The sequence below is a fragment of the Astyanax mexicanus genome, chromosome 4, assembly GCF_023375975.1.
Source record: "Astyanax mexicanus isolate ESR-SI-001 chromosome 4, AstMex3_surface, whole genome shotgun sequence".
In the NCBI taxonomy this organism is placed as follows: domain Eukaryota; kingdom Metazoa; phylum Chordata; class Actinopteri; order Characiformes; family Acestrorhamphidae; genus Astyanax; species Astyanax mexicanus.
The window spans coordinates 772,669-799,971 of record NC_064411.1 but is presented as its reverse complement, the minus strand read 5'-3'; the positions used below and the strand labels follow the sequence as shown (position 1 = coordinate 799,971).

Sequence of the window (27,303 nt, the reverse complement as noted above, 5' to 3'; positions counted from 1 at the left end):
CATGGGAAACACAAAGAGAGAGACAAAAAGAGAGAACACTGATAGAGAGAGGATAATAATACAGGACAAAGTGGGTCAGGACAGTTATACAGGATGTCATTAGAGCTTCATGATTAAGAGAAATACATGTAATCATCTGTTAATTTTTTTTTGGTTCATGGCTTTTATTCACTCCATTGCATCCAGATTCCAAGAAAAATGGACCAATACAAATGATATATATATATATATATATATATATATATATATATATATATATATATATATATATAATCTAGGTAATTGATTTAGATAGGGCTGCACGATATTGGAAAAGAAATTAAATTGCAAATGTTCTTTTTTCGAAGATATATATATTTATATATATATCACCATATTAAACAATACAGAGCCCATGACATCACCAGCCCCGCCCCCACCCATGTGCTGTCCCGCGTCAGACCAATCAAGAGCTGAGTCAGCACCGAGCTCTCAAAACCCGAGGAAAACAGCAGAACAAGAGTAATCGGCTCTTTAATCAGCATTTAAATGGCATTTTAAAAGGCAAATAAGATTGAGAATACGTTTTTCTGCCATTAAAAGCATGAATTCAGCTGCAACTGAAAATATCTGCGCTGCGAAACTGTGCTGAACTGGGGAGGACAGCTTTCCACACGTGCGTTTCCCTCATGCTCCCCCTCCCCCTAGTGCTTCTCAGGCAGCAGCAGCCTGTCACTCACACAGACACAGAGACAGCGCTGTGCATCTACTTCTTGTGTCAAGAATCAAAACATTGTAACATGACATGTTTGATTTAACTGCCTTGTGTTCATTTCTTTGTTTGATACACCAGCTCCTGATATCCCGTCCATCGTCCAGGCGTACTCGAAACACAGCAACAGCATCACAGTGGAGTTCGGCGTTGTGTCCGGAGCTACCGGCTACATTATCCGCGCTGAGAACGATGAAGGTTTCTTTTCGGAGTCTGTGGTTCTGACGTCCCCCGGAACCGTGCTGAACCTGAGCCCCTACACCAACTACACCCTCAGCGTCATGTCTGTCAACACTGGAGGAAGAAGCCAGCCCTCCTACACAGTTCCAGCTAGAACAGGTACGCCCAGTTTCCCCATCCCAGACTCTAAATACACTCATTTCATCATTTGATCGGATTTCCAGGGTAAATAATCATGAAATATGTTCTGTTACTGCCTTATTATGGCTTAGTTACCAATTTAGACTCTAAAAAAACCCTACTGACCACTCCTGTCTGTGATAATTATTGTGAAACTATTTTTTTTTAAATTTTAGAATTTAAATATATTTATACATTTATAAATATATTAATTGCATAATAGGTAGTATTATCAATAATGGTAACTTATTCTCATGGCTTTCAACAAAGTGGCCAAGCAATAAACAACATTATATAAAACATAAATGAAGGAAAGTTAGCCCTGATGGGCGGGGCACGCCCACCATGTAAATAAATGATAGCAGGAACCAATAGGGAAGATGCATGGGTTAATATAATATGCACGTTCTGCCCGAGCCCGACCCAATCCGCCCCATAAACTGTCATTATAAGCCTGATTTAAACCTGACATTTTTTAGTAAGTAGAGCGTTAAAACTGAACGTGAAAAACTGAGAGTGAAATCTGTTCAGAATGATGTTAATTAACAATGCAACACTGAAGAATCCTAGACCTATTATTTAAAAAAATTGTCTGAGTGACTTTCCTCTGATCAAATTCGATTTAACATGGTTTACGAATAGAAAATTGAATAAAACATATATTTTTTTATATTGAGCTTATAGCAGGGGTGTCCAAACTTTTTTTGTTGGGGGCCAGAATGGGAAATATATTTGAAGTCACATTTTCCTGATTATTTTATTTACACACCATTTTACTTCACTTACTATCTTTATCTTTGACAGTGTTGTGTAAACTAAGATTTTTCAAATTGATGTTTTATTTCATGATGTCTCTTAATATAAAACGTCTTAATTACGGCAACTTTTAGACTCTTTGGCTCGTTTTTCTGCGCTAGAAATGCGCACTCTCTCCGCTTTTAGACTCTTTTACCCGTTTTTCTGCGCTAGAAATGCGCACCCTCTCCGCTTTTAGACTCTTTGGCCTGTTTTTCTGCGCTAGAAATGCGCACTCTCTCCGCTTTTAGACTCTTTTGCCCGTTTTTCTGTGCTAGAAATGCGCACTCTCTCCGCTTTTAGACTCTTTTACCCGTTTTTCTGCGCTAGAAATGCGCACTCTCTCCGCTTTTAGACTCTTTGGCCTGTTTTTCTGCGCTAGAAATGAGCACTCTCTCTGCTTTTAGACTCTTTTGCCCGTTTTTCTGTGCTAGAAATGCGCACCCTCTCCGCTTTTAGACTCTTTGGCCTGTTTTTCTGCGCTAGAAATGAGCACTCTCTCTGCTTTTAGACTCTTTTGCCCGTTTTTCTGTGCTAGAAATGCGCACTCTCTCCGCTTTTAGACTCTTTGCCCCGGTTTTCTGGTTTTCTAGTTTCAACTTAAATATTATATAAACTGTAAGCTGTCCTATTCAATCCATATATGTTAAACCAGTAACAAAAAACACTGCTATATAAACATGCATCACAGGTGTGATCAGCTTTAATACTCAGCCCTTTCAGAGTCAGATTAACTTCTTTAAAAAATAAAAATCTAATTTAGATTCCCAGGAGCTTTAAAGAGTTTCACCTTTAGTTTCACAAGAGATAATGGATGAGTAGATGAATAGATGAATGAATGAATGGATAGGGTTATTGAATGGCCTCTTTTTTTAATTAAACTGAATGTTGTAGTTACGTCAGTTTTGATTGTAATTGCATATACTTTGTTTCTGTGGTATTTACAGTATATTTCAGTATATTTCAGTTTTATTGTGTTTAAATCAAAGTCATTAGAAGTCAATATTTCAACAGGATTGTAGTCTCTGGTAGATGTAAAGAAAAAATATAACAGTGCAAAATTCGCAAAGATTTAATATTAATAAATGAATGAATAAATTAATACATGAATGAATTAATCAATTAATCAATTAGTCAATCAAATAATCAGTCAAACTACCTTTATTTAAACTTGGAATAATAATAAGAAGTAAACAAAAACTAGAGCAAGGACAAATATAGTTGAACAAAAATTAAAACTTAAAATATGAGCATAGCAATCAATAATAATTAAATATTAAAAATGAATAAAAAAAAAAATATAAAACAAAAATAAAACGGAAAAGCATGAAACAAAGAAAAAATACAAACAATAATAATAATCCCAATAAACAACTGTATCACAGCTTTTTATCGCATCAAATCCAGTAAAATGAAAAAAAAAAACAATTATGTGAAGAACAATAAAAAGTAGCTTAAACCCAAATCTAGATTTAAACAAAATCTGAAACTAAAACCTCCACACTGAAGAGAACATTAGACTAACTGTAATGAAAAATAAATAAATAAATAATTCCACACACACAATGAGGGAGGGAGTTAGATTACCATAACATTAAGAACCTACTAAAATCTACCCAGACTGCCCAGACCTTTTCAATTAAACACAGATTTTCTAAGATCATAATCAAAACACATTGAGCCGATCGCTGAGATTTCTGAATTGTCTGCACAACAATGATGTGGCGTTTAGGATTGTGGCTTTAGAACAGTATCGGTCCTCCTCTCTATTGTGCCGTAGTGCCCGAGGTGCTATCGGCTACTACCACAGTGTTCACTATAGCCGCCCGAGGACACGATACACAATACCGTATGAAAAGGTAAAACCCTGAGAACTGGGTTGTCTCCTCTCCCGAAGGAATACGCCTGAGTAAGATGAGCAGGATGCGTTTTTCTCCTATTCCATGCAAAACACTGCATTCTTTAACCCTCTATTAACACTTAGTTACACCACGGGATCACTATCTCAACCATATTCATGTACCGTCATGTGATATAATTATGACACCCATGAAAACCTTGAAAAAAACTTTTTTAAACATATACTTATCTAATATTGATTTAAACTATACTAATACAATCATGAAGGTTAATTAGTTATTGAGTTATTAAGTTAACCTGCTAGCATGTTACATGCATCGCTCAACAATACAGCGCACTTTGCACAAGGAGAAGCTGTACGGGAGAGTGATGCAAAAGAAGCCATTTCTGCAAAAGCACGCCACAAACAGAGTCGCCTGTGCAAAAGCAAAAGCGCAAGCTCACCTCAGGCGACTCTGTTTGTGGCGTGCTTGCAGAAATGCAATGCAAAAGCTCAATGAGGTTACCAAACCAATTTTTGTGCTTCAGTAAGTCAGTAAAAAGTAGTTAGGAGTATTCAAATCAATAAAATGATAAGGGTGCACATACTTTTGCACCGGTCAAATTTTGGTTTAATGCATATTGCACATTTTCTGTTTTCTGTACAATAAACCTCATTTCAATCCTGAATTATTACTGTGTCCATCAGTTATTAGATATATCAAACTGAAATGGCTGTTCAAACACCCAAATATTTACGACTAAAAATGATTCAGATTAATAGGGGTGCGCAAACTTTTTCAAACTTTTTCACTGTATGTGGCATCAGCAAATTCAGTTTTATTCAATACAATGAAAGATTGAAACAGTAATGAAACATTACTATACAGCAGGCATGTGTGGCTTGGATGCCATTGGCTGACACAGAATCCTCCTGGCAGTCACACCAGAACTGCTGACTTGTGGGTTTGGGGTTTTTCTGATGTCAACATGGGGTCAAAATCATACATAATAGTTATTTTATTGTTTTACGAAGGACACACGACTTATAATAATTTTTTTCTTGTTTGCATTTCTCTCTGTCTTCTTTTCTCTCTCTCTCTCTCTCTCTCTCTCCCTCCATCAGTGGTGGTCGCCCCAGCCCTCGTCTCCATGTCTCCTGCTAACGACAGCATCGTGGTCACATGGGACCCAGTGGACCATGCGGTTCTGTATTCACTGACAATCATCATGGGGGGGTCCGACACCCGTCTCAAGCTCAACACCACCCAGACCAATATGACCTTCAACAACCTGGAGCCTGGAGTCACCTACTGTATCAAGGCCACAGCGTTCGACCCCGAGGGAATTCCTGGAGACGACATCACCGTCTACCAGATCACACGTAAGAATCTGTGGACAGTAGCGGTAGTGAAGCACCTTTATACACTGAGGTAAAATCATAAATATGTGCTGTTAATACACGTCTTACATTTAGTAGACGTACTTAACCTCAGTCCAAGACTTAAACCTAGCCTTAACCTCAGTCCAAGACCTAAACCTAACCTTAACCTCAGTCCAAGACCTAAACCTAACCTTATCTTCAGTCAGAATCCCTAAATCAAATTTTATCCTCAGTCAAAATCTTTAAATCTAACCATAACCTCATTCCAAGACCTAAACCTTACCTTATCCTCAGTCCAACCCCCTAAACCTAACCTTATTATTTCTGAATCCCACTCTAACAATCTGGCAACCCTGGTGGTTCGCTGTCCGCTCTGTTTCTTCGGCTGTCTGTTGCTTAGTAGCGAGACATTCAAAGAATTTTGGGACACATTTAGCTCGCTTAGTAAGCTGCCATGTTTGCTATAAATCATGATGCATTATGGGAGTTTTTAGTGCACTCAAAATCACGTTCGAATCCCCCCTTATGATTCAGACACTCAAAAAGAAAAATGGCTGACATACTCAATAGTGCCCTAACTAGTAAATAGGGAGCCATTTCGGTCACAGCCTCAGTGTTGTGTAGGAAATGTACACAAATAAATAAACACAACAACTGCAGAGTGAGAAATAAGAAAAATCTAGCAGGATTCTCTCACAGTAACCACCGTGTCTCAAAGGGTTAAAGGACATGTTGTTGTATCTTATTTAATGTTTATGCTGTGTTCCCACAGGTCCACCAGTCCCAGGGGATGTGCAGGTATCGCTGACCCTCCGCTCTATGGGCATGGCTGTGTACTGGCAGCCCGTGCGTGGAGCTGACCTCTACTACGCCCAGAGCTCCATTGGTCAGAACTGCACCTCCACCAATGGAGAGCCGTACTGTATCATCAGCCCCCTGAACTGCAGCGAGAACCACCTGGTCGTCGTCACGGCCCTGAACGAAGCCGGTCCCAGCACCCCGTCCCAGCCAGAGGCCCAGATCACCTGCAAGTGCTGCACACACACACACCTTTACTTTTTACATAATGTAACCAAATAGGGTTGTGCCGATGGACAATATCATCATGGTAACCATCGCGATGCCACGCCCACTTTTTTTGTTTTTCTAGAAACATGCACTGACCTTCTTTAGGTCTCCTTCACCTAAAGCTTTAGCAGGGATTGTACAGAAAATGATCAAATCAGGTATATAACTTAAATTAATTAGAGTCAGGGATGAAAATTATATTATTTAGATCTAGGTTACAGCTTGTCTTCGTTTTTTTTTCTACATGTCTGTATTAATTTTAAACGTTTCATGTTATTCATTCAAATAGAATAAGCTTGCTGGATGTGCGTCGGGAAACTTGCTCATTGTCAACCAGTGTTGGGCACGTTACTTTCAAAAAGTAATTAGTTATATTTACTAGTTACTTCTCCAAAAAAGTAACTGAGTTACTAACGGAGTTACTCCACTATAAAAGTAACTAGTTACCAGTAAAAGTATCTATTGCCTTACTTTTGTTACTCGCCCCTTTAAAAAAATTAACAAAAGAATATAAATTATGTCATTTCTATTATTATTAGAAAAATAACAAACGAAAATAAACCCAAAATGTTGACAAAAATATAATCTAACGAATTTCAAAACATAGAAACGAAAATATTAAAATGATTTTAATATAACATAATATAATATAACAGCTGGATCAAACAGTTATAAGGATTTAGCGGCAGTCATAAGAAAAGCGCGCGCAGCATTGCGATTAAAAAAGAAAAAAAAAACGTTTTAATAAATAAGATCCTATCAAGTGTATTAAATAATGCACATATTTACTGATATTTAATCAAGAGAAATCAGGCAAAATGCGCCGCGCTGCGCTCTCTCTCTCTCTCTCTCTCTCTCTCTCTCTCTCTCTCTCTCTCTCTCTCGCGCGCGCGCAGCGCGGAGCTGAATTCAGCGCGAGGCTAGAAATCATTTAATAACTCAGTTTAGTTAAATAAATTAAGATGAGTGAGGACCTGTAAATGTAATGAAATATTGTCAAATATAAAGTATAGGTTGAGGTTTTGGGGAGCTGTTTCAATGATTTGAAAGTGAAACTAACTGAAACTGATATTATTCTGCACTATTAGAAAGCCTTTGATTGTGTTTTAAATTAGTTTTTATTTTATATTAATGATTTTTTATTCATTTTAAATATTTTTAGAATTTTATTGATCAAACCCCCCTTTCCTCACATTTTCTTACTAAATTCCTCACTCTCAGAACTCATAACCCACACAACTGCTTATCAGGCATATTTACTGAATGAATTTACTGAATACACCCTTAAATATTGTTGGTGTCATGCAAGAACTATGTATCTCCAACTTGACAATGTTATAGGAGAAGGAAAAAATCTTTTCACCTTTCAGTGGAAGTCAGTGTTAAAAATATGATTTATTCATTCATTAATCTGGAGCATTTCTACTGGTCCATTCAACATGAAATTGACGCTAGGAATATGAGGATTTCATGTTCGATTTATGTTGTGTTATAATGCTTTTGGTACTGGTTTTGGTGGACAAAAATAAAATAAAAACAGGTATAGATTCCTTTAGTGTCTCTTAATTGAAGGTTTGTTATCAAAGTTTAACAACGTTACTTTAAAAAATATATTTAAAAAAATGCTTTTGGCACAATATTAACCTCCGGTGTCCACAATCTCGCCAGCAATCTCAGTGTTTCTATAAATATCTTAGATCATGGGTGTCCAAACTTTTTTTTGTTGGGGGCCAGAAGGAGAAATATATTTGACGTCATGGACCACAAACTCTGTAATAAAACAAATAATGAAATATACCACTTTAAATAATACATTTTCCTGATTATTTCATTTACACACTATTTTACTTGACTTGCTGTCTTTATCTTTGACAGTGTTGTGTAAACTAAGATTTTTCAAATTGATGTTTCATTTCATGATGCCTCTTAATATTAAACTCTTTAATTACGGCAACTTTTAGACTCTTTGGCCCGTTTTTCCGTGCTAGAAATGCACACTCTCTCCGCTTTTAGACTCTTTGCCTTGTTTTTCTGCACTAGAAATGCGCACTCTCTCCGCTTTTAGACTCTTTGCCCTGTTTTTCTGCGCTAGAAATGCGCACTCTCTCCGCTTTTACACTCTTTTGCTCCGTTTTTCTGCGCTAGAAATGCGCACTCTCTCCACTTTTAGACTCTTTGGCCGTTTTTCCGTGCTAGAAATGCGCACTCTCTCCACTTTTAGACTCTTTGCCTCGTTTTTCTGCGCTAGAAATGCGCACCCTCTCTGCTTTTAGACTCTTTGGTCCGTTTCTGACACCTAGGGTTCACACTTTGAATCTCACATTATAAAAACCTGCTTAACAGCGGGCCAACTTTCATTCTATTTCTAAAATACCTCGAGGGCCGCTCCAAAAAAGGAAACGGGCCGCAAATGGCCCGCGGGCCGTAGTTTGGACACCCCTGTCTTAGATGTAATACAGCACAGAAATATGCAAGGGGTTCTGGGTGGTCCGGCAGAGTAAGGTGCTGTCACTATGATCTGAGGATCGCTGGTTTGAATCCAGGATCAATCTGCTTCACCTTCAGCAGCCGGAGTCTGAGAGAGCCCAATTGGCGATGCTCTCTCTGGGTGGGTAGATGGTGCTCTTTACCCACTTCATGTCCATTGTGTTGCTGGCTGGCACAAGCGTATGTTAGCTGATGTATCGGGGTTCTATACATTTATAAAAATGCAAAATATACCGTCAGACTTGTTTTTACTTACTTATTATTTTTTATTAAACATTTCTTGTTTCGTGTGTGGTTTGTGCAGTTCCGTGTCCTCCAGACTCAGTGGAGGTGGGTCAGGTGGATGTAGGGAACTGCTCAGTGTCCTGGGGCGCAGTGGAGTGGGTGGATTACTACGTCGCCTACGTGAAGAGAGACGATGGAGCTGAAGAGCAGTGTAACACCACCAGCACCACCTGCTACTACAACTGCGACTGCAGCTACACCTACCTCACCACTGTGTTCGCTTACAACGGAGCCGGACCCAGCCCACCCGGACCCATACTCAGCTACACTACAGGTACACACACACACACACACACACACACACACACACTCACACACTGCAGCTACACCTACCTCACCACTGTGTTCGCTTACAATGTACTCAGCTACACTAGAATTACAGTTTTGTTTACGTAGCTTAGTTTTATTTAAGTTAGTTACCCACCATCCATACAAGACCTGCTGAATTAGAAGGAAAACATGGAAACACCCCTGTTCCTTGCTAGTGTCGCATATTGTGCCATATAATCCGGTGCACCTTATGTATTAAAATAAAGCAAAAAAATGTTAAATAATAATAGATATTATAAATAAAGACATTAGTAGACAGGAGATTCAAATCAACCAATCAATCAATCTAACTTTATTTTAACTCGGATGTACATTGAGGGCAGCCCTCAATTTCAATGTAGCCGAGCATTTACAGAAACAGGGATTGAAAATAGCAGTAAATAAAATATAAAAATAGATTTAAAAAAGTAGAATTAGAATAAAATAGAAGAATAAAAAAATAATAAAATTAATAATTAAGTATGGTTAAATTGACAAAAAAAAAATTAAGATCAAAAGAAAGTAAGACTAATACAACAAAAATGAGTTAAAAATAGCTAAAACTAACTTGTACATAATACAATAAACATTCAAATAAATAAATGATCTAACAAAAAAAGCAACAATTAAAATAAAAATAATAGTAATAACAATAAAAGAAAATCAAAATAAGTTAAAAAGCAAAAATGCAAAACTATTAAAAATAATAAAAATAATAATATAATAACTATAAGAATAATAGAAATAAAATAAGGAAACAAAATAAAAAAAGGAAATAATAAAACTAAAAGAAGAACTGAAATAAAAGTTAAGAATAAATGAGTTTAAGTAAAACAGGAAAGGGCTGTCTGAAGGTGGTTAGATATTAATAGTTTAAAATGCTAGTAGCTAAAAGCAGATTTTCCCAGTTCACTAAAAACGTTTGGAACCTGGCAGCTGATCCAATCACTAGAGCGAGTCAGATAATCACTGTTTTTTACATTCACCAATCAGATGAATAATGTCTTAACGAGTGTAGATTAATAATCAGTTGAGACATTCTGATGTAAGAGCTGTAAACTAATGGATCCCTGTTGTAAAGTGTTTTTAGTTATTTTACATTACGTGCTTTAAGTTGTTTAAGAAACATCTTTTTTTATTTGAACTAAAGTGTGATTCATTGAGGCCTTCCAATTAACTCTAAAATGGTATTGTTTGGATTTGCTTCAGTTCTTTTTAGCTCTCCTTTTTTCTCTTGTCAGTTCCCTGCTGTCCGGAGAACGTGACGGTCTCTCTTGTTTCGACTGAAACGCTGGAGATCAGCTGGTCTGCGGTGCGAGGGGCGGAGCTGTATGAGACGCTGGCAGTAGACGGGTTAGAAACGATCCACTGCAACGACACCATGCCCGTGTGCGCCCTGTCTGACCTCACCTGCAACAGCCGGTACAGCGTGATCATCCGTCCCTGCAATGATATAAGCGGCTGTAACAACAACTGCAGTGCACACACACAAGAGACAGGTACCCTACACAAATCTCTGACTTTCTTTACCTCGAGTTTAATAAAATACATATTTGTCCATCGTAATTTGTGCACTGTAATCTCACTTTGGGCGCGCGTTTCCACAGAGATCCAGGTAAAATCAACAGCGAGAAATGGAAATGGAGGAGCTACTGAACGTGATGTCATGTGACCTAGAAAGCAAAAAAACTCACTGGTCCTCCTGTTTTTTCAATTGCAGTCCTGATGCAAGAGTTTTATCACTGAGTAGAAGTGTAAAATATATTTTTGACAGACGTCCCCCTGAGAAACTAACTGCGTCCGGATAGAGCTTTGGTCAGCACTTTTGTAAATACACATTTATGTTCTGATATGTTTTCTTCTTTAACCCTTGTGTGGTGTTCGGGTCTGTGGGTCCCGTTTTTTTTTATTTTTCATCAAATGATACTAAAAAAATATTTTTTCTAACTCATCTCATTGGCATTGGCTCATTTTTTGTGAGAAACATACATCAAAACACATTTTCAATAAACATACACACTGCACCCCCCCACACACACACACACATTTATATTACATACAGTTTGTTTGGCCAAGGGCTAATAAACATTGCTTTATTTGTAAATTTGAAACTAAACTAATTTTCTACTCATATCTTGAGTTTAATTCATTTTCTTTTACATTTTATTAAAAAACTAATAAAAAAAGAGTAGCACTTTTTAAAAGAAATGTAACATAAGAAAGGTAAAGGGCAAATATTAACCATGTAAGCTGTTTATATTGCTTACAATTTAGGTGAAGCAAGAATGTCTAAAGCATTTTAATGTAGAATTGCTTAATTTTGCTGAATTAAATACAAATTAAAGTAACAAAGTAAACGAGTAACAAAAATATGAACACCACACAAGGGTTAAATAAACACCAGATACATGACGGCAGCCTCAAAGCAATACCTCAGGAACAATCCATCACCATAACAAATGCATAGTAGCACCTTAGCAACCATTTAGCACCACCACAGCAACCACCTCGAACCTCAACAGCCACTTGCAACCAACCATTTAGCAGCACCATAAATACAATAGCACCCAGCTACCAACACCTTTTCAACCAGCGGCTATTCTATAGCAATCCCCTACCAGCCATCTAACCTTAGCACCTTAGCAACCACCTAGCAACATCTTATTGGAAAAAGCTATAGAGCAGCAATCAGTTAGCAACCACTTAGCAACACCATCTTAACAATCACCTAGAATACCATAGGGCAGGGGTGTCCAAACTACGGCCCGTGGGATATTTGCGGCCCGTTTCCTTTTTTGGAGCGGCCCGCGAGGTATTTTAGAAATAGAATGAAAGTTGGCCCGCTGTTAAACAGGTTTTTATAATGTGAGATTCAAAGTTTAAACGCTAGGTGTCAGAAACGAGCCAAAGAGTCTAAAAGTGGAGAGGGTGTGCATTTCTAGCGCAGAAAAACAGGGCAAAAGAGTCTAAAAGCGGAGAGAGTGCTCAGTTTTAGCTCCGAAAAACGGACCAAAGAGTCTAAAAGCGGAAAGTGGGCGCAGTTTTAGTGCAGGAAAACGGGCCAAAGAGTCTACAAGCGGAGAGAGTGCGCATTTCTAGCGCAGAAAATGGGGCAAAAGAGTCTAAAAGCAGAGAGAGTGCTCAGTTTTAGCGCAGAAAAATGGGCCAAAGAGTCTAAAAGCGGAGAGAGTGCACATTTCTAGCGCAAAAAAATGGGCTAAAGAATCTAAAAGCGGAGAGAGTGCTCAGTTTTAGCACAGAAAAACAGGCTAAAGAGTCTAAAAGCGAAGAGAGTGCGCATTTCTAGCGCAGAAAAACGGGGCAAAAGAGTCTAAAATCGGAGAGAGTGCTCAGTTTTAGCGCAGAAAAATGGGCCAAAGAGTCTAAAAGCAAAGAGAGTGCTCAGTTGTAGCGCAGAAAAATGGGCCAAAGAGTGTAAAAGCGGAGAGTGTGCTCAGTTTTAGCGCAGAAAAACAGGCCAAAGAGTCTAAAAGCGAAGAGAGTGCTCAGTTTTAGCGCAAAAAAAAAAACGGGCTAAAGAGTCTAAAAGCGGAAAGTGTGCGCAGTTTTAGCGCAGAAAAACAGGCCAAAGAGTCTAAAAGCGGAAAGTGTGCGCAGTTTTAGCGCAGATAAACGGGCTAAAGAGTCTAAAAGCGGAGAGAGTACGCAGGTTTAGCACAGAAAAACGGGCCAAAGAGTCTAAAAGTTCCCTTAATTAAGGAGTTTAATATTAAGAGACATCATGAAATGAAACATCAGTTTGAAAAATCTTAGTTTACACAACAGTCAAAGATAAAGATAGTAAGTCAAGTAAAATGGTGTGTAAATGAAATAATCAGGAAAATGTCTGTGGTCCGTGACTTCAAATATATTTCTCCTTCTGGCCCCCAACAAAAAAAGTTTGGACACCCCTGCCATAGGGACTGACTACCAACGCCTTATCAAACTATGATTATACCATATACCATACTGTGCAATAGCATAGAAACCAGCTTGCAGCCATCTAGCAACATCACAGCATCCACCTAGGATACCACAGCAACTAGTGGGAACTAATTTAACTGTGCAACCATTCTGTGTTCCCTTTTGGTGGATTTTGTCTTGTGATTAACTCAGTCTTCTCTGTCTCAGCCCCGTGCACTCCTGAAATCGTGAACATCACCCAGCTCAGCTCTTCTGCAGTCCGGGTTTTATGGAAAGCTCCCAACAGTCACGCGACCTACAGCGTGAGTGCTCTGAGCACCGGCATCAGCCTCAGCTGCTCGTCCAGCAGCACTTCCTGTGACCTCACCAACCTGCCCTGTGGAACAAGCTTTGAGGTCAAAGTTTACGCCTCGACTTCAGTGGGCATGAGCTTACCCAGCTATAGCGTCCCACTGGAGACAGGTAGAGTACAGCAGGACTGGTTCAGTTCTAATTATAACATACGTTTTAACTGATTAAATTCGGTCACTAAACACTTAATTTCCATAACTTTAATATACAGTAAACATGTGCCTGAAAACTAATAGCCAAGTAAATTAATTCAAGATGACAGTCTATCATTTAATAGACCTGCAGACGAACCAACAAAGCAAAATATACAAAAAAAAATAACATCTACTTGCTAATCTAATCATAAATTTACCTCAGCAGTGCTATTCTAATTATTCATTTACCACAGCAGAGCTATTCTCATCATCCATTTACTTTAGCAGTGGTAAACTAATCACAGATTTACCTCAACAGTACAATTCTAACCATAAACCTACCTCAGCAGTGCTATCATAACCATACATTTATTTCAGCCATGCTATGCTAAACATAAATTGAATTCATCAGTGTTATTCTAATCATAAATTCACCTCAAAAGTGCTGTTCTAATTATAGATTTGACTTAACAGTGCTATTCTAATCATACATTTACCTCAACGTTGCTATTCTAATCATGAATTTAAATCAGCAGTGCTATTTAAACATAAAGTTACCTCAGCGGTGCTATTCTAATAATAAATGTACCTTAACAGTGCTATTCTAATCATACATTTACCTCAGCAGTGCTATTCTAATAATAAATGTACCATAACAGTGCTATTCTAATCATACATTTAATTCAGCAGTGATATATTCTAATCATAAATTCTAATCATAAAAAACAGCGCTATACTAATTATAGAATTACCTCAGCAGTCCTATTCAAACCATAAATTTACCTCAACATTGCTATTCTAATCATAATTTTAATTTAGCAGTGCTATTCTAATCATAAATTTACCTTAATTGTGCTATTTTACACATACATTTATTTCAGTCGTGCTATTCTAATCATAAATTTACCTCAGCATTGCTATTCCAATCATACATTTACTTCTGTAGTGCTATTCTAATCATGAATTCGTCACATCAGTGCTATTCTAATCATACATTTACTGTAGCAGGGCATATCTAATCATAGATATACCTAAGTAGTGCTATTCTAATGATAAATTTCTGTCAGCAGTGCTATTCTTATTATGAATTCAATTCATCAGTGCTATTCTAATCATAAATTTACCTCAGCAGTGCTATTGTAATCATGGATTTAATTTAACAGTGCTATTCTAATCATGCACTTACCTTAATGGTGCTATTTTAATCATACATTTACCTCAGCAGTGCTATTACATTCATACATTTACTTCTGTTGTGCTATTGTAATCATGAATTTGTTACATCAGTGCTATTCTAATCATCCTAATCATAAATGTATCTCAACGGTGCTATTTTAATCATACAATTACCTTAACGGTGCTATTATGATAATACATTTACCTTGACAGTGCTATTCTAATCATACATTTACCTCAACAGTGCTATTCTAATCATAAATTTAATTTAGCAGTGCTATTCTAATCAGAAAACGTACCTTAGTGGTGCTAATATAATCATGAATTTGTCACATCAGGGTTATTCTAATCATACATTTATTTAGTAGTGCTAATCTAATCGTAGATTTACCTCAATAGTGCTATTATAATCATGAATTTACCTCAGCAGTGCTAATCGTATCACAAATTTGCTTTTTAAAAAATCCTAAAATTAAATGGTACCAGTGTAGTGTAACTTAAAATAAATGCATCATTGGTTGGTATAAAATATACCAACCACCAAAACTCATTTTTGTTTGCATTTCACAAGTAAGGCACAGTATTTCTAGTAATTAGACATATTGCTTATTAAATTGTAACTGATGATTGTTGTTTATAGTGCTCAGTAAAACGGGTCAGATTAAGCATTGTGGTGTGTGTTTGCTGTTTGTACTCAGTTATATATAATAAAGTGATTTAAACCTGCTGTTTCAGGTCCCTGCTGTCCCAGTGATCTCAGCGTGGAACAGGTGACGCAGGCCATGACCAGCGTGGTGTGGTCTCACGCCACCGGGGCCCAGTCCTACATCACGTCACTGAACTCATCACGAGGTCACGCCAAGTGCCACACCATGGACGCACACTGCCTGATGGGATGTATCACATGTGGCACCAACTACAGCGTCTCATTGGAGGCCGTAAGCATGACGGGGCACATATCTCAGTGCAGCTACCATGGCTTCAGTTCCAGTGAGTCACTCAGGCACTCACACTCATTACAACAGGACTGCCATATATATATATATATATATATATATATATATATATAAATATAGAGCTAGCATTGTTAAAAGATACTGTCATAACTATGTAATCACTGCCTGGCTAAAGAAGATCACACACACTAGTATTTGGTTGGAGTACTTTAAGCTTTGATTACAGCACACATTCACTGTGCCATCTTCTGCAGTGTTCTAACATTTATTTTTTATTTAAAAATAAAAATATAATTAAAAACAGATGCCTACATCTCAGACTATTTTCTGGAGCCCGGCCCGACCCGGCCCGAGGAATGTGGTGGGAAATCTCTGCCCGAGAGATGTAGGCATGTGTTTTTTTATTCTATTTTTATTTTTAAATAAAGCTCTGGTGTGATAATCACAATGTTGCTAAGTAACCAATTATTATTGTTAATGAAAACGAACCAAATAACGAAAACTGAAAGTGAAACTAAACTGATTTATTTATAAGCGCTGTTTTCACTCCCGCAGTTCTACAGCGGCGGGTGTTGTGCCGATTCTGTCCGTGAAGCGGGAGTCGGATTCAGCAGGGAGTCGCCCGAACCCGGGCCACGTCGGGTTCGGGCAGACAATCTAAGCTCTAGTTTAATAAACCTTTAATAATCACAACTCAAAACCAGTTTTAAATGTCAGGGCTCTTCGGATTCTCCCAACGAGGTATATGGAGCTAATTTAAGCCTGGATAGCGGTGAAAAAAGCAATTTAATTAAAAAAGCGGTCGTTGTACAGAGCGCTGAGCAAAAAGCACAAAATTACTTAGACATCTCAGAAATCTCAGAAAGATGTAGGAGAATAGAGGTGGGCTATTCAACAAAGGTACGTTTTTTTTAATCATATTTTACTACACCAAAAGTCAATTTTACACAATTAGATATAGTAGGGTGACCAAACGTCCGTTTTTTTCTTTTTCAAAAAGTGAGGAAATGTCCTGGTTTTTAAATTACCTTCATTGGACCATTAAATTTGCAGGCACTACCTGCGCGGCACTGCACGCGGCGCTGCGTGTGACATAATCCCTGAGTCGCGTCAGTGAGAGAAGCCCTGTTTTTAATCAGTGTGACTGTCAGTCAGTGCTGCCAATTTAACGAATTTGTCGCTATATTTTGCCAATTTTCAGCCCCTTTAGCGACTTTTTTGTAAAAAAAAAAAAAGAAAAAAAAAAAAAGAAAGCGCCTACCGACAAATCTAGCGAGTTTTTGTGGTGTTTTTTGCGCGCTGCAGAGCCCCGCCCACAACACCGTGAGCTTACACACCGCTCCAGCCGCCGCTGACCGACCCCCCCGCCCCGTATTTACAGATCAGGATGTAAATATAATTGTCTTCAGTGTGACACGAAAAATATATATATAAAAATATATATTTCACCACATTCACCACACAGCCTGTCACTCACCTCCTCCACAGTGTCTGCCTCTTTATAAAAAGCTAAATATCTATTGAACCATTGAACAATTTGTCTATGATAGCTTTAAAAATAAAGAAAAAGTATAAAAATAATAAAATAAAACAAACAAAAACCCCTAAAAAAACCCGTAAATTAACACTTCTGGCTAACTGCTGCTCTTATAATAACATTTAAGAACACGGCAAAAAAACTCATTTATGTAATTCACGTAAAAATGTAAATAAGTTATTGTAAAAAAAAGTGACGACCTATTTAAAAAGCAACAGAAGTTTTCTAACATTCTAACATATTTAGAAGGTTTTTTACACACTTTTTTTCCACTCCCACAACCTTAATCCTTTACAGCTTCAAAAACATGTATTATGCAAATTATGTGTTGACGCTCCCACGTGTCCTGGTTTACCCAAATGAAAATATGGTCACCCTAAGATACAGGCAATATGTCCTTTACAGTTCTGCTTAGAGCATCACACCGCCTAAGATAAGAGCTTCTGAACTGAAACAGTGACCTCCAGTGGATGTGTTTTGCCTAAAAAACACGTCTTGGTAGAGAGAGGACAAACAGGCTGACTTCAGTTCAGCACCTTCCTTTAATCAGATACAGTTGCTGGCTTCTCCTTATTCTTTAAACACTTTGTTCATGCTGAATAAATAACAGTGACTAACGGCTGCATTTGATACTGTTTACTGATACTATGAGTCATGCTACTACGACCTATCCAAAGTTCTGTCTTCTGAACAATAGCTTTCTTTTTTCATATGATCTTCAGGCTGTACAAATGTAGCAAGGCAAATTATACATGAGAATCAATGTAAAATATATATATATATACTTTAAAACAGATTTATACATTAAACAGTTCTGCACTAATAATTCTGCAAATAAGCCCTATGGGAGGCTTCTGAATCAGTTTCTCAGATTTTTCTATTTATAGGTATAAGTTTGAGTAAAATAAACACTGTTGTTTTATTCTATAAACTACAGACAACATTTTTCCCAAATTACAAATATTCTAATTTAGAGCATATATTATATATATTAGGAAATTAGAAATAGCTGAAATAACAAAAAATATGCAGAGCTTTCAGACCTCAAATAATGCAAAGAAAACAAGTTCATATTCATAAAGTTTTAAGAGTTCAGAAATAATCAATATTTGGTGGAATAATCCTGGTTGGTTTTTAATCACAGTTTTAATTTCATGCATCCTGGCATCATGTTCTCCTCCACCAGTCTTACACACTGCTTTTGGATAACTTTATGCTGCTTTACTCCTGGTGCAAAAATTCAAGCAGTTCAGTTTGGTGGTTTGTGATCATCCATCTTCCTCTTGATTATATTCCAGAGGTTTTACATTTGGTAAAATCAAAGAAATTAATATTTTTTAAGTTTTCTCTCATTTTTTTCCCCAGAGCTGTATAATACATTTATGTGATAGTATAAGCTATAGTTTAATCATCATGATTTATCCTCTCAGTTAAGTTAATAGTGGGTTTAATCATTTTAACGAGGCATTAAACTAAATAATAATAGTAAGTACTTAATTTTGTTACTTGAACATGTGACATGTAACACAAGACCACTATAGGAATTCATAAAATAAAGTGAGGTCTGCCACATAATCAGTTTTATTCACGTTTTATGTATGACTTGCTTCAAAAGCTGTTTTATATATTTTAAAAATAAGTATACACTTATGGGAAAAAGAAATGACCTTTATTAAAAACGCAACTCTCTTGATGGTATATAGAAAAATGTTTAACACAATGTATCATCACTCTTATTATCAACATAATCATTATTTTGTATTTTTTATTTAAAAAATGAATAACTTTTAATTGTTTTTTTGGCAAATATCTGATTTAAACTCAAGACAAGAGTTTTGAAATCAGCGCGATTTTTATTTCCAACTTTCCAACCAATTGAACATCTAAATAACATTAAAAACAATGATTGATTTTAAATAATCCAACTTTTATTTATTTACAAATGTTATGACGCGTCATGTCAACCTGATATTTGTTTCAATGTAAAATAAAATTGGAGCTTGATGATCATTTTTGAGTGATCTCTGTCTCTCATTTCTATACCAACCATAATTCAATGTCTTTCCAATGTTTTTGGAAATTAATTTATATGTCAACCCTATGTTGGGTTTTGACTTCAACCTGATTTTCATTTCCAACTAAAATTTGATGCCTTTCCAACGCTAGAGTCCAGCATCTTCCTGATCTTACAGGACTTACAGGAAATGGATATGACTAAATGCATGTAGTAAAAATATTAACACCCTCGTCTCCACGGTCTCTTCCTCTTCCTGTCAATCTCTCTCCTCCCCTTCAGGTGCGTGCTGTCCGTCCGGTGTGAGGCTGTATGTGATGGGTAATAACACGCTGCGTGTTTACTGGCGAGGGTCGGACAGTCTGTATGGCTACATGGTCGACCTTTATGGCACCAACTCTAACTACACCTGCCGCCCAGTCCAGGGGTCCAACTGGTGTGACCTCACCAACGTAATGTGTGGGGATGTGTACACTGTGGTGGTGGCTCCTGTAAAAAGTGACGGATCCCAGGTTCCATTCTGCGCCAAGAGGATGTACTCAGGTAAGATTCAGCGTTGGGAGCACAGTGTGGGTGGCTCACTTTTTTAACTAGTACAGTGTAGACCAGGGGTGTGCAACATCCTGCTCCGGATCAAATGTGGCTTCTGGACAGATTTCAATTTTGGCAATTTTGGTGTATTGTATTTTTCGCAGTATAAGACTCACTTGAAAATCCTTTAATTTTCCCAAAAACCACCAGTAAAGCCACTCTGCTGAACTACAGCTTTATACAGGAGTTACAGTAAAGTTTCTCCAGCACCAAGACTGGAGCAGCATTAGCATTAGTCGCTAAAACGCTAGCTCTTTCGCAGTTCAGAGGTATTATCGGCCTGATCAGAATGATGTAAATAATGAATTGAGACATTAGTTAGAAATGTTATAATGATTGATAATGTCGTAAGTAGTGTAAATAAATATTTAATAAAAAGTAATCTAAATTAATGTTCCCTTACTGCAAAGTGTTATCTAATAAAATCATTGTCTGAATAAACATTTAATTTGTCTGTATGTTTGATTTGAATCCTGGTCATGCAGCTTGCCATCAGCTGCCAGAGCCTGAGAGAGCACAATTGGCCGAGCTCTCTGTTTGGGGGGTAGATGGTGCTCTCTCCCATGACATAACTCTCTAGGTAATGTTGGTCAGCACAGACTTCTGAAGCTGATATGTCTGAGCCAAGTCTAGCTTGTGTGTATCGGAGGAGGCAGCTGCTGGTCTTCACCCTCCTGGTATACACAAAAACCGAAACACACCATTCCACTGTGTGGTTTTGCTGCGAATGTTCAAAAAAGCCAATCGCAATCACAGGATTGCATTTCGTCTAGGAGCAGCACGGTATTCATGCCAAAATAAAATATTATCACTGTCCAATCAGAACACACTACTGAACTAACTGAACTAAAATTTTACCCAGATACAACAACGCCGGTTTTTGATTGGTTGTTGGGTAGATACATTTTTTTTAATTTATTGATTGGAGTATGAGCTGTTCTTCAGAACTCTGATGGCTGCCCCCCTCTGGCACTCATTGGAAATGCTTATTTTTACAGTGCCAGTAATAATTAGGGGCATTGTACAGTTTTTAATGACAAAGTATTGAGATATTTTTCCAACAAAAAAAGGATGGTAATACTGTATATTACAATTACACTACGTTTGTAACTTTACCCTAATTAATGATGAAACACAGAGGATTTTTTTTTTTATATTTTATGTTACCAATTCTAAATATTAATACTCTCCGTTTCATCATTAATTTGGGTAAAGAAACATTAATATAAAAAATGTATGAAAATGCGCACTCTCTCCGCTTTTAGACTCTTTGCCCCGTTTTTCTGTGCTAGAAACGCGCACCCTCTCCGCGTTTAGACTCTTTGGCCGTTTTTCTGCGCTAGAAATGCGCACTCTCTCCGCTTTTAGACTCTTTGCCCTGTTTTTCTGCGCTAGAAATGCGCACCCTCTCCGCTTTTAGACTCTTTGCCCTGTTTTTCTGTGCTAGAAATGCGTACTCTCTCCGCTTTTAGACTCTTTGTCCCGTTTTTCTGTGCTAGAAACGCGCACCCTCTCCGCTTTTAGACTCTTTGGCCCATTTTTCTGCACTAGAAATGCGCACCCTCTCCGCGTTTAGACTCTTTGGCCGTTTTTCTGCGCTAGAAATGCGCACTCTCTCCGCTTTTAGACTCTTTGCCCAGTTTTTCTGTGCTAGAAATGCGCACTCTCTCCGCTTTTAGACTCTTTGCCCAGTTTTTCTGTGCTAGAAATGCGCACTCTCTCCGCTTTTAGACTCTTTGCCCAGTTTTTCTGCGCTAGAAATGCGCACTCTCTTTATATTTTATGTTACCAATTCTAAATATTAATACTCTCCGTTTCATCATTAATTCGGGTAAAGAAACATTAATATAAAAAATGTACCTTAAGAATACATAAGTAATATCTCAGCAATGTCTTATACTTATACTTATGTATTCTTAAGGTCAATTTTCTATATTCTATATCACTCAAGCTTGATGTTATAAAATCTGAAATTAATCTGGAACTCTTTTTTTTTTCTTTTTTTTTCTACAGTCTCCTGCTCTGGGATCAATGTTGGAACGGGTATGTACTCTTCACTGATGAACTCTGATCAAAATATCTCTACAGATTAAATCAGAACAACTGATTTAATTAGAGAAGCACAATTAATGCATTAGATTACGTTTTTACATACTGAACACATTCTGAAAAACTGAAAACATTTAGTGAATGCTGTTTAAAATGATAAATGATGTTTATTATTTCCTTCCACAGTATTCTATCGAGGGAAGAGGAGCGTGGATTAGCAGCTGCCACTGTAAGAGTCTACAGAATCTACGTCTACAGAAATGTTTATACACTGTTTAACAATGTAAACCTAAAATGTGTCCTTAAATGATCCCATAATTTTAGCAAAAAGTCATATTGTGTTTCCTGATTAACTACCAGTGATGGGAATAATGGCGTTGAAATAAATGGCGTTACTAATGCCATTACTTTTTTTAGTAACAAGTAATCTAACTAATTACTCTGATCGAGTAACACTAAAGTAACACAATAGTTACTTTTACTGGTAACTAGTTACTTTTATAGTGGAGTAACTTAGTTAGTTACTTTTTTGGAGAAGTAGCTAGTAACTATAACTAGGGGTGCACCGATATGGTAATTATGAGCCGATGCCGATATCCGATATTATACATGTACATATCTGCAGATGCCGATGCCGATATGCATGGACATTTAAAAAAAAAAAATACAGTAAGATACCCCACATTTTTAAGTAATACATGTGACATTTATTTGCATAACATTTTAGATTTCAATCTGTGTGCAAATAAAATGAAAAGGTGTCTCCTGAGAAAATTGCTAGCCATATTTAGTCAGATAACTGGTCCTTACTTACGACTATTCGTGGTTTATACTCTTTAAAAAATAAAAATTTAAATAAAACACTAGCTTTATCCTAAAATAATAAATGAAATCAAATAAATAAATAAATGAATAAAAATTAACTTAAAGCAAATGCTTAAACATAAACCAATACCAGTGGACCTTTAGTGATAGAGTAGTACAGAAATAATCCTATATAGTTATAGTCTATAACTAATTTATTTCTAAAACTGCGCACTCTCTCCGCTTTTAGACTCTTTGGCCCGTTTTTCTGTGCTAGAAATGCGCACTCTCTCCGCTTTTAGACTCTTTGGCCCGTTTTTCTGTGCTAGAAATGCGCACTCTCTCCGCTTTTATACTCTTTTGCCAGTTTTTCTGCGCTAGAAATGCGCACTCTCTCCGCTTTTAGACTCTTTGGCCCGTTTTTCTGTGCTAGAAATGCGCACTCTCTCCGCTTTTAGACTTTTTTACTCCATTTTTCTGCGCTAGAAAAGCGCACCCTCTCCGCTTTTAGACTCTTTGGCCCGTTTTTCTGTGCTAGAAATGGGCACTCTCTCCGCTTTTAGACTCTTTGGCCCGTTTTTCTGTGCTAGAAATGCGCACTCTCTCCGCTTTTAGACTTTTTTACTGAATTTTTCTGCGCGAGAAATGCGCACTCTCTCCGCTTTTAGACTCTTTTACTCCGTTTTTCTGCGCTAGAAATGCACACTCTCTCCGCTTTTAGACTCTTTTACCCGTTTTTCTGCGCTAGAAATGCGCACTCTCTCCGCTTTTAGACTCTTTGGCACGTTTTTCTGTGCTAGAAATGCGCACTCTCTCCGCTTTTAGACTCTTTTGTCCGTTTTTCTGCGCTAGAAATGCGCACTCTCTCCGCTTTTAGACTCTTTGGCCCGTTTTTCTGTGCTAGAAATGCGCACTCTCTCCGCTTTTAGACTCTTTGGCCCGTTTTTCTGTGCTAGAAATGCGCACTCTCTCCGCTTTTAGACTCTTTGGCCGTTTTTCTGCGCTAGAAATGGGCACTCTCTCCGCTTTTTCTGCACAAATTTGGGCACCCTTGTCGTTTTATTGTCGTTTATTAACCCTGCAGGGACACAGCTACTACACATACGTAAGCAGCTTAATCTCCCTTTGTGTGAACGATAAACCTAAACCATATCACATATCATTATGAATATACGCCAACGGACCAGTAGAAATAAACTAGAGTCCATTTTCAAGGCTTATTAAAGGTCCTGGGGATCATCTTGGTGTCTGGTGGACAGTCATGTTCATTCTAAAGAACATCCTGAAGACTCCTTTTAACATTTTAAGTAAGATTAGTGTATAATTTCAGTTTTGTACAAATGTAGGTCCAATTACATTTGATTCTTTTTAAGGAGGTGTTTGGGATTCAGCCAGAACATATGTGATCATTTTCCAAAAACTGTGCAAAGTCTTCCTCCAAATTTACTATATTTTATTTGTAATTCGGGAGAAGTGTTGTCTGTAGTTCATAGAATAAAAGAACAATGTTAATTTTACTCAAACATAAACCTATAAATAGTAAAATCACAGCTTTCATACATCTTGGCATCATGTTTTCCTCCACCAGTCCTACACACTGCTTTTGGGTGATCTTATTCCACTCCTGGCGCAAAAAGCAGTTCAGCTTTGTTTGATCACTTGTGACCAACTTACATTTTACATGGTTACATTCAGAGGTTTTTCAATGGGGTTCAGGTCTGGAGGTTGACTGTCAACTAATTTGAATGTCAGTCAGCAACCGCAGGGTGACATCAAGTGACCTATAAAAAGAATGGCAAATGGCAGCAGGGGTGACGTGCATGGAAACAACAGTTCAAAACAATATCTTAGAGGCAGGACTCAAGCTAGAGGAAGAACGTTCTTGCACCCACTGTGAAATTTGGTGGAGGATCGGTGATGATCTGGAGATGCTTCAGCAAGGCTGGAATTGGGAAAATGAAGCATAAATCAAGCCTCATACAAGATTATCCTGGAAGAAAACTTACTTCCCAACTCTGAATACTGTTTTTTTCCAGCGGACAAAGTTAAATTCCACACAGCTGGATTGATTACTGTGTGGATGAAGGACCACCAGATCAAGACTGGGTCATGGCCAGCCTAATCTCCAGACCTGAACCTTACTGGAATATAATCAAGAGGAAGATGGATGATCACAAGCCATCAAACCACCAAACTGAACTGCTTGAATTTTTACACCAGGAGTAAAGCAGCATAAAGTTATCCAAAAGCAGTGTGTAAGACTGGTGGAGAGTTTAGAGGCTGTTATTTCTGCAAAAGGAGGATCTACTAAATATTGATTTTTTTTTTGTTGGGGCTCAAATTTAAGCACCTGCCTAATTTAATTTTATTAGAATTATTGCAGACTTTTTTTTTTAAATCATATAAACTTAATTTTACTTTTACTTAATTTAACTGAAATTGCTGATCTGAACAACCAATGATTTATTAAGGAAAATCATAAAAATGATCAGGGGTGCCCAAACTTTTATATTAAATCACATAATATATTATTACGCTTTTAATTGTAATTGTAATTTAGATTTAGTAATGTTTGAACATACACTAATAGAGGATGCATTTTAGGACACACACATATATATATATATATATATATATATATATATATATTTATATGTCTGATTTTGTGTTTTTGTTTTTCTGTGTTTTCAGAACCAATGTTGCAGATCTGGAGGAGACAACCACTTAAAATAGCAGGAATATCTTTGTTTCTGTGTAAAATGAAAAATGATCTTAGGTAGTGTAGGTGAAATGTAACAATTTAAAAAGATCTTTGTTTTTAGATAAAAATGAAGTACCGGCCTAATGTCAATTTTTGCTAAATGTAAAAGCACAATTTTATGTTGTTCTAAAACTGTTGTTCTAAGACTATTTTTTAAATTGGGGGTATAATTTGTCTACACTGTAAAAAAATGTCTTGTCTTTTCAACCTAAAACGATAAATAAATTGGGTTTATTCAATTCAAATAATTACTGGTTTCCATATACCATTGTTAGATTCAAAGTGTTTATTTGATGTGTTTATAATGTTCAAATTGTTCTTTTTACAGTGAATAGAAATGTACTCCTGATTTAATTTAAAATTATGATTTTATATATGTATCAGAAATGTATTTTTCGCATGGAGGTATTTACAGTTTGCTTATTGTTTGAAAGAAAGCTGTACTCTGAATGACCAACAATGAATATTTTGTGCATATTTTTTGTGCTCTTTTACAAACCTGAACAATCTGAAAGGAAATACTGTAGGAATTCCCCCCAAGTAGAAAGCCTTCAGAGGGCAGAACTGTATCCTGGGTGTAAGTTAGACGGGCTGACTACTGAAAAAGTAGGGCAGGGTGAAAGTCAGTACCAGAATCAACCTCAGGACACATACGTCCTCCTGATGATGAACCAGATAAGCCAGTTTAAAGTGTGTGTTTACTGGTGTCATGTTGCCCAGCTGAATACTACTTTAAATAAAGCTGTTTTTGCATTAAAGTGCAGTTTTGTGGTGATTTTTGGGTAGCTGTCTGATTAAATAAAAGAATGTCTACATAGGTGACTCTTCTAAGTTACTTATCCTGTGCAACAGAGGAAACTCTTGCTGTTTCTTTCCTGAAGCGGTGCTGATGAGAGCCAGTTTCATCATAATATAAATTAGGGGTGTCCAAACTTTTTTTGTTGGGGGCCAGAAGGAGAAATATATTTGAAGTCACGGACCACAGACTCTATAATAAAACAAATAATGAAATATACCACTTTAAATAATACATTTTCCTGATTATTTCATTTACACACCATTTTACTTCACTTACTATCTTTATCTTTGACAGTGTTGTGTAAACTAAGATTTTTCAAACTGATGTTTAATTTCAAGATGTCTCTTAATATTAAACTCTTTAATTACGGCAACTTTTAGACTCTCGGAGAGGGTGCACATTTCTAGCGCAGAAAAACGGAGCAAAAGAGTCTAAAAGCGGAGAGAGTGTGCATTTCTAGCGCAGAAAAACGGGGCAAAGAGTCTAAAAGCGGAGAGAGTGCGCATTTCTAGCGCAGAAAAAAGGGCCAAAGAGTCTAGAAGCAGAGAGAGTGCGCATTTCTAGCGCAGAAAAACGGGGCAAAAGAGTCTAAAAGCGGAGAGAGTGCACATTTCTAGCGCAGAAAAACGATCCAAAGAGTCTAAAAGCGGAGAGAGTGTGCATTTCTAGCGCAGAAAAACGGGGCAAAGAGTCTAAAAGCGGAGAGAGTGCGCATTTCTAGCGCAGAAAAACGGGACAAAAGAGTCTAAAAGCGGAGAGAGTGCGCATTTGTAGCGCAGAAAAACGGGGCAAAAGAGTCTAAAAGCGGAGAGCGTGCGCATTTCCAGCGCAGAAAAACGGGCCAAAGAGGCTAAAAGCGGAGAGGGTGAAGTTTTAGCGCAGAAAAACAGGACAAAAGAGTCTAAAAGCAGAGAGGGTGCGCATTTCTA

At 37.3% G+C, this 27,303-nt stretch overlaps 1 protein-coding gene across 1 annotated transcript in view; it reads left to right on the top strand.

Moving 5' to 3' along the window:
- Window positions 1-26,333, top strand: part of fndc7a (fibronectin type III domain containing 7a) — a 31,517-nt gene extending 5,184 nt beyond the window's left edge. The window contains exons 4-14 of the mRNA XM_049476539.1: window positions 833-1,090; window positions 4,872-5,129; window positions 5,902-6,156; window positions 8,989-9,243; window positions 10,520-10,777; window positions 13,410-13,664; window positions 15,599-15,853; window positions 19,653-19,913; window positions 21,975-22,004; window positions 22,197-22,239; window positions 25,506-26,333. Of these exons, the coding sequence (XP_049332496.1) occupies window positions 833-1,090; window positions 4,872-5,129; window positions 5,902-6,156; window positions 8,989-9,243; window positions 10,520-10,777; window positions 13,410-13,664; window positions 15,599-15,853; window positions 19,653-19,913; window positions 21,975-22,004; window positions 22,197-22,228 (2,117 nt within the window). The 3' untranslated portion in view covers window positions 22,229-22,239; window positions 25,506-26,333. The remainder of the gene's footprint in view (window positions 1-832; window positions 1,091-4,871; window positions 5,130-5,901; window positions 6,157-8,988; window positions 9,244-10,519; window positions 10,778-13,409; window positions 13,665-15,598; window positions 15,854-19,652; window positions 19,914-21,974; window positions 22,005-22,196; window positions 22,240-25,505) is intronic.
- The last annotated feature ends 970 nt before the right edge of the window (window positions 26,334-27,303 follow it).